The sequence below is a fragment of the Hyaena hyaena genome, unplaced genomic scaffold (genome assembly GCF_003009895.1).
Source record: "Hyaena hyaena isolate Hyena2069 unplaced genomic scaffold, ASM300989v1 scaffold_1133, whole genome shotgun sequence".
Classification (NCBI taxonomy): Eukaryota; Metazoa; Chordata; class Mammalia; order Carnivora; family Hyaenidae; genus Hyaena; species Hyaena hyaena.
In genome coordinates, this window is record NW_024081767.1 from 204,728 (window position 1) to 222,110 (window position 17,383).

Here is a 17,383-nt window from a genome sequence, read left to right on the forward strand (position 1 = left end):
TTCCAACTTGGTGAGGTTTTCTCTATGTTCCATTCCTCTGCTGCTTTAGCCCTACTTTCTGGGAGATAATTTCAACTACTGAGTTTAATTCCTACCTCCCTATTTTAAAATTTCCAAGAGCACGTTATTTCTATGGATGCTCTTCATTCTTTTTAATTTTTTTCTATTTTCAGAGAGGGTGAGAGTGAGAAAGAGCTGGGTAAATGTACAGGGGGAGAAAGAGAGGGAATCTTAAGCAGGCTCCACATTCAACATGGAGTCTGAAACAGGGCTCAAATCTACGACTCTGGCATCGAGTTGGATGCTCAATTGACTGAGCTACCCAGGCATGTCTGCTCTTCATTAAATAGCACTCTATTCTGGTTTCATGACAGAGATATCTTATCTCATATAAATATTGACAGGTGCCTTTTTTTCTCACGGTTTTTATCTCTCTGTGTATGTGTGTTAGAGACTTTCTTCACGTGTCTGATAAACTGCTCATATTTGAGTTAGGAAATCAGATAAACGATAGGAAATTTTAGGGCTTTCTAGCTGAACATCAATGAAGCTAGATCACTTCCATACACCCTGATATCAACATTACTAGCTATCCTTCAGTTGGGAAACCCACTTTGTTATCTGCAGAATGTAAAGCTCAAATCTTCATTGGGAGGGTGAGTCTAACTGGGTCATCCCAGTTAGATGAGTCAGGAAGTAATTTGTTAGCAGACTTTCAACTATCTTCTTTATTTTAGCTCTTCCTTGCCCCAAATCCTTTACTCCTTCTTGCAGAAGTATATGATGCTACCAATTTATAAGCCTTTTGGGAACTGACTTTATATACTGGGTTAGCTCTCAGTTTTCCCCATTACTGACTTAGGAATTCAGCTTTCCTAGTTTTGACAACTATTTGCCACACATCCATTTGCTTTCCATGCTCCAAAATTTTGTTGCTGTTTTCTTCTCTCCCTTTCTCTGCCTCCCTGCAGATACATGAATTCTAAAAAAGATCCAGGTACAGTCACTTTAGTGGGATTTCAGAGGGAAGTAAAAGAAGATACATATATTTAATCCACTGATTTTACCCAGGAGTCCTCACTCATTTTCCTTAATAGGAATGAAATGCAAACCAAATCCTGCCAAGGTATTACTGACCCATTAAACATAACTCCAGCAACCACAGTCAACTAATTCATATCTTCTTTTCAACCCTCTTGTGTCAGGACTTACTCAGTCACCTCTCTGGGCTAAATTCCATGTTGGCTTGCTAACATGCATGGAACCTGAAAACAGAATCGATTCTACGTGACAGTCCTCAAAAATAAGATGACCAGTATTCTAATGAAAGAGGTAGAACATTACCTGCAGTTTAATGTTCTTCCCTGCTGCACAACCAAAGTAGATGTGATTTCACCATCAAGTTCTCCAAGCCTTGGGATATTACCAATATTGGTGCACAAAAGGTAACCACAAAGCACATCCCTGTTTTAAAAGATACCAATTCTTTACTTCTTTCTCCAAAGAGAGAACAAACCACGTATAGTTAGAACAATAATCTTCCCTCATTTTAACATTTGTTTTTCATCAACTATATTTTATTTGCTTAAGCTACAAGCTAAATAAGCCCAAATTACTTTGCCTCCCATTTTAAAAAGTGTCTTCTCTGAAACTCTTATTAGTGCACCAAAATCCCAACTGCGTTCTGGCTTTTCCTTTACGGTCCATTAGTTCAAGTATTTGTATAAAAGAAATTACCCATCAAATAGACTTCTTTTAGATCAGAATCTCTTTCCCTAGAACATACGTGGATATGCTAAAACATTTTTTAATATTTGGTAAATGAATAAATGACCTTTGGATGAGTATTCTTTTGGAATACAGCTCTTTCTTCAGCCTGTTGCCCCAAAATTAAAGAAGAATTATGTGTGTGTGTGTTGGGGGGGTATGTGTCTATATCTAAATATAGCGCGCGCGCACACACACACACACACACACACACACACTCATGATCCCTTTTTCAATATATTCCACTATTTCCCCAACTGCCACATATAATAACATAACTTGTAAAATATTTGCACCGGTATAAAATACCATCAGACATATTTTATGTATCTAGAACATTTTAATTACTAATATACAAAATGATAAAAACATACTGATAAATATCTTGTCAAGAATGATTAGTAGTCTAGCAAGATTACATATGGAAATATTAGGATTTATCAGGTAGGGAAAAGAGGAAAATTAGAAATTATATCTACCACTAACATAGAAAAATGTATTAATTTATTCTTAAAAATAATTTTTAAAAGTTATTTCATTTTATTGTATCTATCATAAACAAAAATCCTTTCTTAACATAGAAAAGATGGTCAACATTTTTATAAGTATTATTTATATGCACGGAGCTTACAAAGTACGTTAGGGTATATAGAGAAAAAAGACACAGTCAAGGAAATACATTCTGGGTGAGAAGAGAATTACACACATAAACCACAGTAAAACAGAGAGGCTGGTACAAGGGCCACAATAATAGAACAAAAGGCCGTGCAAATTCAGAGAAGAGGGAAATGACTTTTTGTTAAGTTTGTTTATCTATTTTAGGAGAGGGGGAAAGAGAGAGCACGAGCAGGACAGGGACAGAGAGAGAGGGAGAGAATTCTAAGCAGGCTCCATGCTGTCAGCACAGAGCTTGACGTGGAACTCGAACCCACAAACTGTGAGATCATAACCTGAGCCAAAATCAAGAATTGAATGTTTAAGTGACTGGACTGGGCCACCCAGGCACCCAGAAATGATTTATTTCTAGAATAAACCCAGAAACAATTCATAAAGTGTTGAGAGAGGTAGGGGAGGGGCAGAGAGAAAGGGAGAGAGAGAATCCCAAGCAGGCTCTGCAAATGCAGTGCACAGCCTGATGCAGGGTTCAAACTCACGAATCGTGAGATTACGACCTGAACCAAAACTATGAGAAAGACACTTAACTAACTGAGCCACCCAGATGCCCCTCAGTAGAAAAGCAGAACACAGCATGCTAGAGATTCCTGGCTTAAAACACTGTTAAGTGGCCTTTGTAATATTTGAAGAGTTAACATAGGTTTTAGTTGGGGCAATAGGAAAGGAAATGAAAAGATGAAATAAAGACAAATGGTGGGGGAGTAAAAGGGAAGAATGGCCATGATTTGGCATCTGGACCATGTGTCAGAGGGAGGGTGGTACCAAGGACCATTGTGAGGCTTCTAAACTGAAGGACAGTGGTTATGATGACCTCTGACAAATATAGTGGTTTCAAAAAGACAGAGCCAGTTAACTGAGTATGTATTCTGGTGGCATTAATTTTTGTTGTTTTTGAGATGCTAGCAGGTGCCTTATAGGTGAGAAAGTCCTGAGGCAGCTGCAAGTGTGACCTGGGCCTCTGGGGAGAGGCCAGCATACATGTTAAGATTCGAGAGTCTTCTGTAAGGTGGTGCTGGGATGCAGTGAAAAGATGAGGTGAGCAGACAACAGAATCCTCTGGAGGATGCAGGGAAGAGGAAATGAAATGCTGAAAGTAACACTTGTGATTAACTAAGGGATAAACTCTGGGCAAACGTCATCTCACCGTTTGTTGCACTGTATCCACGTGTCTTTGTCTTTCCCACAGTTTCCCTTCTCCGTTCCTTCAATATTTAGTTTCTCATAGCAGTATTTGTCTGATGCCATCACCTCTGAAGCAGAATAGAGTTTTCTATCAGTGAGGGATAGAACACGTGAGCTGCTCAAATGGTTTGCAGTGAGGGAAAGGTGCCACTTAAGGACTCTTCATGGCAATGTGGCCAGTTCCAGAAACTATACCCATGGCTCTCCAGAGCTTTCCTTTACCACAGACATCCATGACTCAGCTACATTCTTCATGACTGCTCACTGGAAATTTGGAAAACCAATTTATATCTATCTTTGATAGAGTTGAGGCTGTAGGTTCCAAGAACAACATTCCTCAGAATTTGGCCAATAATTAGAGAAGATGCTACCAAATGGTTCCTGGAATAAATGCTCCACACTTTAACCTCAGTACCAAATACAAAGCACAAATTTTTCATAGGGCAATTTTTATTAATCATAATGGTGAGTTTTTGTTAAAATAATTCTGCACTAAAATTAAAGATTCAAAAAACATTATAATTTCTACCTTGTTTTCTAATTCTTAACAACTATCAAAAAACACCTTAATTTTATTCTGTTTCTAGATAAGACTGAACTCATCCTAAATGTATAAGTGCCAAAAAACATTTTAAACAATGTCAGCATTACAAAACTTTAATTTTGCTAAAGCCAGGGCTGGCTGCTGGAATTGTCCTGGAATGAGATCAAAAATGACTTTTGCAAACTAACCAAATGATTACTGTTTGTGTATATTTTATTTTTTTATTTTTAATTTTATTTTTTAATCTAAATTAAAATTAGTTAACATACAGAGTAGTCTTAGTTTCAGGACCATTTTTAACGGGAAACAAACTGTAACTCTTTGTTTAGAGTGCAAACCTGCACACACTACCCCTCCCAGAAAGAATGCAGCCACTATTTGTGACAAGTAAAGATTAGCATTATCTTTAGAGCTTGCTTTCTAATACAAACTGTCTTCTGAAGGAGTTTCCAGCAAAAACTGCTTTCAAAAGGGCCAGTAACACTGGGGAAAAAATGGCACAACCTTTAAATACACACTTAAATGAAAATATAATTTAAATAATATGTTTTAGAAATCAATGTTGGGGCGCCTGGGTGGCTTAGTCGGTTAAGTGTCTGACTTTCGCTTAGGTCATGATCTCGCGGTTCGTGGGCTCGAGCCCCACGTCGGGCTCTGTGCTGACTGCCAGCTCAGAGCCTGGAGCCTGTTTCAGTCTGTAACTCCCTCTCTCTCTGACCCGTCCCTGCTCACGCTGTCTCTCTCTCTCTCTCCCCTAGAAATAATAAATAAAAAAAAAAAAATTAAAAAAAAAAAAAGAAATCAATGTTAGGTTCCCCTGAGAATATCGGACAAACTTTGAGAGCAGTAACACTGAAAATTTTTTCTGACACTGCAGAGCTACCTCAGCAGAATGTCCCCTGTAATTTTCAGAGAGAGAGTTGAGGAAGAAAAAGCCACACTAGCCAAACTGCTACAGTGCTAAGCCAAGGGTGACCCTATCCAGGGTCCATGTCCATTCCATATGTCTGTATAGGTTTTGCTTCAGGACATTCAGCTGAGGGAAATGTAAGCGGAGCTCAAATCCAGGTTTGTTCTATTCTCCAGGCTGCACACTCTGGGGTGGACTTCACCTGCCTGGCAGCAAAAGCACCTTCTTTCTTGTCCAAAGGCACAGCCAACAAGCCCGATGTCTTTTCAAAGGAGATGCTCTTCTCTAATTTCCATGAAAGTGTCCCTTCCAAGACTCGCAGTGAGAATCCCCCAGTCACAAGGTGGTAGAAAACTTACTTCCAGCCCACGTGTCATGTGGTCTGACATAATACTGTGAAAACAGTCAAGCCACGCTATTTACTTACTTTGCCCCCAGATGTATTTGCATTGTCTATCCCTGGTTTTACACCTTCCTCCAAAGCAAATCCCCTAAAATGGAAAAGCATACCTATTAATGATGCAGTTTCTGCTTATGTTGGATCACTGAAAAAGAAAATACAACTGGGAAAGCTAGTAGATGGGTATTATAAAGCCTTTTATCTTCAGAATGAATTACAAACCATTTAAACTGATTTTCCTATTCTGATTAGATTTCAGTATTTCTTTCATGATGGCACACATGAAAGACTTAGGTAAAGATGAAGTAACCTACCTGAATACCATCACATGAATATCCATCCATTTTATGAATATTTGGGGCACACTAGGAAATGAAAACAGAACTGTGAACCAAGCGCACAGCAAAATATCAGGCTGAACTCCCTGTAAAATTTTCATTAAAAAAATAAATAAATAAAAGTCTGATAATATGGGCAAGTCTCTTAAAACATCTGAACATAAAAGCAATAAAGATCAAGAGAAAGCAAAAAGAAACACAACAACTGGTGTACTTTCCCCTAAAAATACGGATCTACCAGAGGCAAAAACAGTTGATTACATAGTAGCAAATAAAAAGAACTCACAGCAGTGATTCAACCAACCCCAACATTTCAGAGCATCTTGCTTTATACAAATACATCATTCCTTAGAGTAAGAAAAACGAGAGTGCAAAACAAAAGCAAGGAGGAGGCCAACATAAATGGAGCAATAGCTAGTTTCCTCTTTTTTACCATGAGAAGCACCACAGCCCTTACTCTTAAAATGCACCTTGAGCAGAAGTCCACCTTGTGCACATTAGAAAAAACATGCTATTTTATAGCCTGGTTTTCCCTTACAGCAATTGCAGAAAATTGTAAAGCATTATTGTGTGGCTATAAACAGTAATTTGAAATTTATTACACATTTTTTACTATTTATAATAATTATACAATCACTTGAGAAAAGTTAAGAAAAGTCAAAACACAAAAAGAGTCTCTAGTGTTCCCACCACCCAGAGACAATTTTTTATTTTATGGTATTTTCTTTACATTTTTCTACAAAACTTTATTTTCTATTTACTTTATTTTTGTTTGTTTGTTTGTTTGTTTGTTTGTTTATTTATTTTTGAGAGAGACCAAGTGTGAGAGTGGGGCAGGGGCAGAAAGAAAATGGGAGACAGAAAACCCCAAGCAGGCTCCACAATGTCAGCTCAGAGCTCAACGCAGGGCTCAAAGTCACAAACTGTGAGATGATGACCTGAGCCAAAATCGAGAGTCGGATGCTTAACGAACTAAGACACCCAGGTGCCCCCCAAATTTGATTTTTTAAACACAGGTATATAAATTAAGTTATAGATAATATCTTATATTTGGCTTCTTCCTTCTATTTTTTCATCATATGAATTTCCTCACGTCATAATAAGCTTTTTTGTAGAGAATATCTTTAATAGCTGTAGTACAATGCATTGTGCTAACAAACCATATAACCACTGTACTACAATATTCACTTATAATTATCCCCAGTTTATGCTGTTACAACTAATTCAACAAGAGCATCATTATATGCCATCTTTGGATTTGGGATTCTTTTTTTTAAAACTCCTGCTTATTCTATTTCCAAAGAAGTTGCTCTAATATACTCTCCCTCCAGGAACATATGAGGTAATCATTAATTGTATCCTCATCATCACTACGTGTAAACTTAGAAAAACAATGCTAATCAGATAGTAAGAAAAGAAAATACTTTTTTCTACGAAAGATCTTTACTCTCTTAGGATGACTACCTTTAAAATAAAACATTTTTAATGATTAATGCAGGTTTACCACTATTGAATCCTTCTTCTGTAGAAGAAAAATATGTAGGCTGTCCTTGTTTTGCATGGCTCCAATATACATGAATTTCAGTCCCCACGGTTTTGTTAATGACAGCAGTACCTCAATGACACAGTTCCAATTTGAGTTACTACAGCATATTGACTGTGAGTAATTGCATAAAGCACAAACTGAGCTGCTAGCTCATTAGTCCATGATCACTAACTATATGGCAGCTGCCCATCACAGTCAGTGGTCTATCCTGTCACTTCTTGCAAGGTCCGCCAGGGACTGGTGGTTGCCTGTATGCATTTAGTGCATGCACAGACAACAAAGGGTGTGGCTGTGCCACCTCTCTGTCTGTGGTCACGTGACATTTTATAAAATTGGATAACTGTCAGAGGGAACTGGCCAGCAAAGATGAAAGTGCAGAAAAGCAATGAAAAACGATGACCCTAGAAGTGAAATTCAAATCAAATGTAAATTGAGTTGCAGAAAAAAAAAAATCACCAAGAATACTGACACTGCTGTTTGACAAAAAACAAAAACAAAAACAAACAAACAAAAGCAAAAGAACAACAAAATAAATCAACCTCACATTCACATCTTCACATCTCCTGGAGATATTTATGATATTGAAAGTACAAAGGATAAAATGTCGTAAGCTGATCCAAATTTAGAAGGGAGTCTGATGACTGAACAAGGCATAGAAGGTGTACTTACTATGGGTCTTAAGGTTTCTGAACAGAAGGCATGCACAACTCAAACTACTCCTGATAAGTATTTTACAAAAAAAAAAGCTTTTAATTCTCAATGTTTCTGTTTTAATTTAGTGTGCTAAATAAATGTTGGTTTATTTTTTCATTTCCCTATTCACTTAAAACCAAGAGTCGGCTGACATTTTTTAAGGATCACAGAACAACTGTCATTTCCTCCGCTGACCGTTAAGATGACTTTACATGACTTCAGCCCGCATGATCATTTTTACAGTCCCGCACCACCATGCCAAGTGAAGACCATGTGACCATGTATATACAAGGACCACATGAAATCTGTGAACTCTCACCGAAGTTTATCAGCTCCCCCATCTTCCCCATTTACAGCTACATGACACTAAATTCGAGAACAGTTATTAATGGGTGGGGTGATGCAGGTAGTCTCAGATCAACAAGATCAGAACAGACTCCTTCTCACAACCCAATGCTCTATGGGTCTCTTTGCTGTGGCTGGCTCCTGTCTCAACCAGCTGAAGAGAAAAATAGACAAAAAAGCAAATGCCTCTCACTCTTTCCTTAAAACAAAAATAAAATAGTTAGGGCATGAATGCAGTCTTAGGTTAGTTCAACATTAAGATAAAATTATGCTGAACATCTGCTCAAGCTTTGATCATGGAAACCTAAATTTCCAGGAAGTAAACAGAGAATGAGAACTGACGTGGAAAAGACACAACATCATGTCCCTTTACGTTTTGTCTGGGGGCCAGGGCACTAAAGCTATCCTTGCTTTTTCCCCATTAAGTTTGGAGTAATGGTTCTGTAAATTACCTGGCTTGAATTTCCTGAGCATGTTTCACGAATATCGCAATCATTTACTGCTTCTCGGCACACAGTCCCCATAGGCTGAAACTAAAATGAACAAAAATCAGTGTGTAAAACTGTCGAAGAAAAAATCTCTCACGGTATCTATAATCTTAAAAACAAAAAGCAAAATGAGTATTTTTGGATAAGAATATTTTAAACTGTTTTAAGATGGTAGTCTGTGAAAACCACGGTTACTGAATGAAACATTCATTTATTAAGTTTTCAGAGAGTTTCTCTTGTGTGACAGAATCTACATACTCATCACACAGAAGTCTTACAATATCTACTAAAATAGGGTACATCTTGATGGTACTTCTCCCCAGAAGTATAAGTCAGTCCAAATTCTACTAGTTCTTCCTCCCAAAAAGGTTTTAGATTTACACTTTCCTCTTCATTTCTTTCTGGCACCTTCATCACATTACTCTTCTTTGCCTTATCTGCCAAAAATCTGAATGTTACATTCTAGGCTGAATTGCAAAAGTTAGATTTTTTGGCAAAGCTATATCCTCCCATCCTGTCCTTTATCTCCTGCCTCAGTTTTATATAGATGTATGGTTTGGTCTTTTATTCTTGTCTAATGTTTCTATTATTTGTACACCTGTATATGGGAAGAGTCTTTCCTCTGTTTTTTTTTTTTTTCTTTTGTCTATTTTCAACTACCTGAAATATTTCTCGTAAGTGTAGGGGTTACAAATAAAATTTTAAGCTTACTGAATTTATAAACTGCTGGAGTCTTTATCCTAACAAAACAAACAGATACACAAAGTCATCCTCCTCCTTTCTTCTTCCAAACCATTCTCTCTCTCTCCAAAACGCTAATAAATTCTATGCTTTTATGTCTACTCACACAGACACACTTTATGTAGGCCCCTCCCACCCCCACTAACTTCCATTTTCTCTGCCTTGCTTACAACCCTCCAGGCACCTGAGTTTTCTATTATTCCTAGAATATGAATGGCCCACTCCATTCAGAATTTCAACACATATTTTTTTAGAAGATCCAAACAAAATTTGTATTCATTCATTTACCAAGTATTTACTAGGCACTTAAAATGTGCCAGGCACTTTCTAGTCACTGGGGATTCAGTGGAGGAAAAAACCATAAGAATCCTGCTTGCAAGGAACTCACATTTTAGTGGGAGTAAATAGGCCATGAAAATAAGGAAATCAGCAAGATAATTTAAATTCATATACTCTGGTTCTAGTCCTTCCAATTTCTTGGGATTGGGTTAAGTAAGCCTTAATTTTAGAACATCTCAGATAGAAATATAAGCAGATTTAAGATGGAGTTTATATGAGAGTGTAAATGTTCTAGAACTGCCAAGAAACTTCTGAAAGAAAGCCCAGTGAAGGACAGCTTGCTCTAAGTGCTGGGATATGCAGTAGGCAAAGTGACCCAAGTTCCTGCCCTCTTGGAAATTACTAATGAGTAAAGAAAAATAACAAGTCAATGCGCAATGTTACAGAGCAGGGGTTGGCACATTATTGCTTGAGGACAAAAAGTGGCTGGCCATACGTTTTTATAAATAAAATTTTAATGGAATAGAGCCATGCTGATTTGTTTCTGTATTTTTTTACTAAAATTTTTTAAAAGTTTATTTATTTATTCTGAGAGAGGAGACAGTGTGAGTGGGGAAGAGGCAGAAAGAGAGAAGAAGAGAGAGAATCCTAAGCAGGCTACACCCTGTCAGCACAGCGCCCAAAGCAGGGTTTGAACTCATGAAACCATGAGATCATGACCTGAGGTCCAAGAGTTGGACACTTAATCAGACTGAGCCACCCAGTCACCCTTTATTTCTGTGTTTTCAATGGCTGCTCTCAAAGGCAGAGTTGAGTAACTGAGACAGAGAGCTTATGACCCACAAAGCATAAACTAGTTACTACTTGCCCCTTTATGCAAAATGTTTGCCAACTCTGACTTATAGATACTTCATCATAAATCCATACAGAAAAATCGAGATACACAGGACTTCTCATCCCGTTTTTCTAATCTCCCTCCTCCATTCACTATCCTGCCTCTGGCTCCTCCAGGAGTTTAGCGTGGGAGGAAGAGTGGGAGGTGCGGGGGAGACAAAGTGGCAAAAAGCTCTTACTTGACTGATACAGCTATAGCTTCCTTTGTATGATATGACATTTAACTGTATACACTGTAATTCTATTATTTTATCTTTGTTCCTTGAAATGTTCATATCACAAAGACCCTAATTCTACACTTCAAAATAAAAATGGTATTTTATAAATGGGCAGACTTAAAACGTCGAAGATTGAAATAAATGATTGGGGACTCACTGTGATGGCAGTTGGAGAAGCTGACAGATTACACAGTCGACACAACCCAAATTTAAAAACGTCTGTTTCATACTTGATTTTATCTTCCTTTTTTAGAAAGCGCTTTCAGAGATCTCTGCCAGTGCCTCACTTGTCTTAAAAAGCTGCCAGAGACATAGTGATAAAGTGGAAACAACACAGATGCTGCCAGCAGATCTGAGATGTAACTTCACATCTATTCCTTAATAGCTGAGTGAGCATATGCAGGTTCTATCACTTCCTTGAGACCAGGATTGCTCAACTGGAAAAATAAGGGTAAGGACGCTTTTCCCAAAAGTGCGGTTGTAAGCATTATCTAAGACAACAGTCTCAACCAGCAGTGATCCTACCCCCAATGGGGCATGTGGCAATGTCTAGAAATATTTTTGGTTGTCATGGCTGGGAGGCGTGGTGTTTGTATCTAACGGGTAGAAGTCAGGGATGTTGCTAAATAACTTACAGTACACAAGACACACTCTCAAAAAAAAATTATCCACCCAAAAATGTCAATAGTGCCAGGGTTGAGAAACCCAGACACACAGTGATATGAGATAAAGGTGCTTAGCACAATCGCCAGCACACAGTAGATACTTAATACAATAGGCTTGCATCCCCCACTCCCTTAACTCATTAGACTAAATTTAGTCTATCAGCAAATAATTAATAAGACAGTGTTGTACTTATTTATTTATTCAACAAATATTTACTAAGAACTTGTGGCAGTTACTGGGTAAATCCCAGGCACTGCCTCCATAAAATGTACATGCTGGTCGCACGTAGGTGGCTCAATCAGTGGAATGTCTGACTTTTGATTTCAGCTCAGGTCATGATCCCAGAGTCATGGGATTGAGCCCCTTATTGGGCTCCACACTGAGCAGAGAACCTGCTTAACATTCTCTCTATGTCTCCCTCAGTCCCTCTCCTGCTAAGGTTCTCTGTGCTTAAAAAAAAAAAAAAAAAAGTACATGCTAAGATGGATAGTAAATCTCAGAGATAATGTAGAATATTGTACCAGATTTTATATGAGAAGAGAAAAAAATAGATTTATTTGAAAAAGATAAGCCTCAAATAACTTTTTGTCCTGATGTTAAGGCTTAAATATTTAGGGACAGGTATAGGATGCCATTGAATAAAGATGCATTCTAAACTCTCATGTGAAGTGTTACCATGTCTAAAAGTAACATGGTAATTTTACTTTTGCTCTCTCAGCAGCTAACACAAGGAATGTACCAAGCAGAGTGGCAAGAGAAAAAGAATCTATTGAACGGCCACTTGGCTTTACAAAGAAAGGAAAAACATCATTCAAAGGTTAGGAACACCCGGCTTCATATAATGTACACGCTTCTCAGGGAGGCAGATAGGGAGACACAATGAGGAGATCAACAAGGTTCAGGACCCAGCTCTCTGACTTACATGGTGCAAGACCCTGGGCCCACTGGCACTTAGTCACTGAATATATCTTACACACGACTATTGTTATTACATTATATTTATCCAGTCTTAATGATTTAATCAAATACATCCTCTTTTCTTTCAATTAGTCATTGCTCAACATTTATCTACCTTGCATTTCTTACAACAAAGACCATCGCTGCATTGAGAGTCTTGAGTCAAGGTGCATTTCTTACAACATTCTGCTCCTTCAAGGACACATTCCTAAGGAATATAAACATTTGCAAAACATCAGAAAATCATGTCATTTTCCTGAAATTTCCAGGCTATTTTTTATTAAATGCATATAGAGCCCCTTCCCCCAATAATAATCTTTCTTTCATATATCCTAGAAATTTTCCAGATATAACACCAGCTCTGTATGTCTCAGTGTGGACATGGAATGACCCTGAATAACCTAAAAAATAATAATAATCAAAACACCCAAAGACTTACTGCAGGAGTCCCACAGTCACACTCCTCTCCAGTTTCAATGAAGCCATTGCCACACTCAGGAGGATCAAGAAGCTGTGGGATGAAAACATAAAGGGAACTAAAATATAGATAAATCAAGATCAAAGACCTTATGAGGGACCATAAGTGCCACACCTATGCATGTGACATACCTATCAGTCATTTCAAAGTATATTTTTATTTTCCCCAACTTGAAAGCTTTAGAATTTTAAAACTGGGAGCTTTAGAACAAAAGTGTCTATTTCTGTTTCCATTTCAGCTTTAATTATATTTACATATGTAATATACATATCGAGTCTAGTAAATTCCACCAAAATAAAGATGATCTATCCATTGATTGGCCCTGAGTTAGACTGACCCCTGAAATTTCATTTCAAACAGGAAGCAAGGGATTTGGGGACAGATGGGAAAATGGCTTATCTTGGGCAAATGCCTTGTCTATTCTGAGCATAGAGGCCTTAATATTTCAAGCAGGAATAATAATAGAATTAGCTTCCTATCTACATCACAAATTGTTATGAGAACCAAGTTCAATTATCTGTGAAGACCTACTAACTATATTTCTTTGTGGAACAGAAAGTTATTTCATAGACAATTACAAAAATTAATAAATCCATTGAGTCATTTAATATAAAATAGAGCTCCTCCTATTAACATAGTTTTGCAGATAACAGTAATAATAATTTGCCTCAGAGATGGAAGCAACTTTTGGTCTATACAAGGGTATATTTTAAGACCATTTTATTTTATTTTATTTTATTTTATTTTATTTTATTTTATTTAATGTTTACTTAATTTTGAGAGACAGTGACAGAGCAAAAGTAAAGGAGGAGCAGAGAGGGAGGAAGACACAGAATCTGAAGCAGGCTCCAGGCTCTGAGCTGTCAGCACAGAGCCTGATGCGGGGCTCAAACCCATGAACCACGAGATCATGACCTGAGCTGAAGTCGGCCGCTTAACCAACTGAGTCACCCAGGCTCCCTGAGACCATTTTATTTTTTAACTCTTCATCAATTATGTTATCTTTTGAGCATAACTTACCTTATGGAGATAACTAAAATTAGTAAGATATAAAATATCCAGTTATATAATATTCATTCATAAGTTCATCAAAGTTTATGTGTTATAGAATGGAATGGAACACACACCTATCACAGACACACCCTCACACATACACTTTCTTAACTAACTAAAGTGGAAAAAAACAGAATAAAAAGAGCAGCAATAACAACAACAAAACCCCTACCTGATTTCAAATATTCTCTCCTCTCCTACAAAATAATCAACACATCTTTAGATTCTATTTTCAGTTGAAAGGGATCATAACAAATGAGACAGCTTTGAGAGCCAAAACTTATCAAGATGAAAAACCCACTTATTCTTTTATTCTGAGTTCAGAATAATCAGTTATTTTGGTAAAGAGGCTTGAATTGTTTTTCATTTACAGCAGCAGGGATTTAGTTCAAATATCCCTTCTGAAGTTTTGCAAGGTGCCTTACAATTGTCAAGTTGCTTTTCAAGGCAATATGATACTCCTCCTAAATTTCACTGGAACAGACAGAGAATGAAACCAGGTAAAATGATTATAAAGGCAATGCCACTCATCACTATGGTGCAGAGAAGCACGGAATGGTTCACATAATTAATAAGGGCAAAGCTTTCTACTGCATGCAGTCTTCCAAATTCATGAGGAAGGCCAGCTTTCAAGTCATTAACCAGCAGATGCCCTAAGCATTGGAAAAACCTCTGACAAAGTCTAAGTACACAAAGACTCTCCTTTTCTGCTTTAAGCAGCCTCGGTTTTTATACTGAGAAGTAATAGTAATTTTAGTCATACTGCTCATTCTGAAAGGCAGTGGTGGGGAGTAATGTGGGAAGAAATGCCCCCCTTTCCATTAGTATGAGTTGTAATTACATATCCAAACAAAAAAGTAAGGGATCAAGAACATGAGAAAGAAGGCAAATGAAACCATCTTTGTAAGCTAATCATTTTTCAGAAAGAACACAGTCTTTCTACCTGCTCTCTATTCACATCAGAATAGCTTCAAATACCTAAAATTAAAGCTGACTTTTAAATGCATATATTTTAGGGGCGCATGGGTGGCTCAATTGGTTAACGTCCAACTTTGGCTCAGGTCATGATCTCGCATTCATGGGCTCAAGCCTGCATTGGGCTCTATGCTGACAGCTCAGACCCTGGAGCCTGCTTCAGATTCTGTGTCTCCCTCTCTCTCTATTCCTCCCCCGCTTACTTTCTGTCTCTCTCTCTGCCTCTCTCTCTTAAAAATGAATAAACATTAATAAAATAAAATAAAATAAAAAAATAAAATCAAGATATTTTAGGGTGCCTGGGTGGCTCAGTTGGTTAAGCATCCAACTTCAGCTCAGGTCATGATATCATGGTTCGTGAGTTCAAGCCCTGTGTTGGGCTCTGTGTTGACAGCTTGGAGCCTGCTTCAAATCTGTGTCTCCCTCTCTCTCTCTGCCCCTCCCTGACTTGTGTTCTCTCTCTCTCCAAAACAAATAAACATTTTTAAACTTAAAAATAAATAAAATACAGATATTTCACATATCTAGCATATGTACATATAAGCCAAGTTAGAAAGCCTTCTTTTGTAAGACCCACTGGCTAAACTTGTGCTTATAATAGATTATAATATAACTACTAATTATTATTAAAGATTAGTAACTAATAACTCTGATCACACTTATTACCTTAGAAGGTTTGTTGAAAAGGCAGGCACCACCTCCACTATTCAGGAAGTCATGATACTCTTCAATATTACATTGGGTAAACTTTTTAGGAAGATAATACCTATAAGACAGAAGAAAAGCATTAACTAGGTACAATTTTAGTCTCCTTTATCTGTTTGTTAGTCTTAAACTTGAACATTGTTAAAATTGTAACATTATTCTTAAAAATGAAAGAATAAATTCCACTTATGTACATTTGTGTTAAATCCATAAGACTTTCATTCTACCAGTACATTTCTAAATTATTCATTTGGTGATTAATTGTGACTATGGGCTGTTTGTTCATTGTTAGCATACACATTCAAAGGAAACACACACATACCTGTATTTTCTATCAAAGAGAGTTAGGAATAATTTATGTCATAATGAGTCTTTCTTAAATATTAAAACGGGCTGGATCCCAAACTGCAGAACATCTTACAAAATAAGTGATTTGTAATCTGTGTATGTGTCAAAGTCCTGAAAGTCAAAGAAAAACTGAGGAGCTGTTCCAGACTGAAGGATGTTAAGAGACATAAAAATTAAACATGATGCTTGATTCTGAACCCTCTGTTAAAGTGGCATTTTTTAAATAGAGGGCCAATCTTGAATGAGGGCCAGGAATTAGATGATCTCCTTGGCTGCACTGCGGTTCAGTAGGAGGGTGGGCTTGTCCATGGGGAATGCACACTGAAGTGCTTGGGGGTGATGCCGCACCAGTTAGCAACTTTAGATTCAGAGGAGGTTCCTTGTTATTATTCTTGCAACTTTTCTTAAGTTTATGTCAAAATATTTTTTAAAAAGGTATACCAAAAAAAATTAATAAAAGACCAATAGAAAAGGAAATGTGGCTAGAGAACAATGACAATGTATATTCAGTACCTTCAAAATAAGAAACATCCTTAAATCTGATAATTCTGCTTTAAGAAATTCTTCCTGAGGAAATAACTAGCTATGTGTACACAGATCCTGGAATGGAGGAACTTCCTGCTGGAAATTACACAATTCATTTATTACACAATTTGTAATAGCCAATACTATGAAAATCATCTAAATGTATAGAAATAAGAAACTGTTAACTAAACCGTGATATATTAATAAAATAGAATACCATGAAGTTATTGATAATCAGGGTATAGAAAAATACTCAGAAAAATGCTAACTATATAATATGTGAAGTAAAAGATGAATAAACAATGACATATGCAAGACCCGAGTTTTATAAAGCAAGAATAAACATGGAAAGAGAAAAAAATACTAACCAGCAGTCTTTTCACATTAACCATGGCTATTACCAAATAATGAGAAAAGAAGCAATATTTAATTTCTATTTTTCAAACTGTTTTACACTGAACTTTTATAAAAGTGAAAATATAATTAAGAGAATAGTGGAGTTTTTATAAAGTCTTTCCCACGAGCCTGCAAGTACGATGTCCACTTATATCCCTCCTTATTTCTAGCACAAAGGTTAATGCTTTGTGAATCAATCAATGGAATTTACAATGATTATTCACCCTAAAGTAATTTTTCAAGTATTTCATGTGAAATAA

The 17,383-nt window shown here is 37.1% G+C and overlaps 1 protein-coding gene across 8 annotated transcripts in view; it reads right to left on the minus strand.

The window, feature by feature from the left end:
• ADAM22 (ADAM metallopeptidase domain 22) overlaps window positions 1–17,383 on the minus strand; it is a 228,449-nt gene that overhangs the window by 36,590 nt on the left and 174,476 nt on the right. For all 8 annotated transcript variants that reach the window (XR_005526500.1, XM_039222466.1, XM_039222465.1 and 5 more), the window contains exons 15-22: window positions 15,816–15,915; window positions 13,083–13,154; window positions 12,759–12,851; window positions 8,853–8,933; window positions 5,793–5,843; window positions 5,506–5,569; window positions 3,587–3,692; window positions 1,345–1,464 (exon numbers count right to left, since the gene is read on the minus strand). Coding sequence is in view for 7 of the 8 variants with exons in the window: in XM_039222466.1 (XP_039078397.1) it covers window positions 1,345–1,464; window positions 3,587–3,692; window positions 5,506–5,569; window positions 5,793–5,843; window positions 8,853–8,933; window positions 12,759–12,851; window positions 13,083–13,154; window positions 15,816–15,915 (687 nt within the window). In the remaining variant the exon portion in view is untranslated. The remainder of the gene's footprint in view (window positions 1–1,344; window positions 1,465–3,586; window positions 3,693–5,505; window positions 5,570–5,792; window positions 5,844–8,852; window positions 8,934–12,758; window positions 12,852–13,082; window positions 13,155–15,815; window positions 15,916–17,383) is intronic.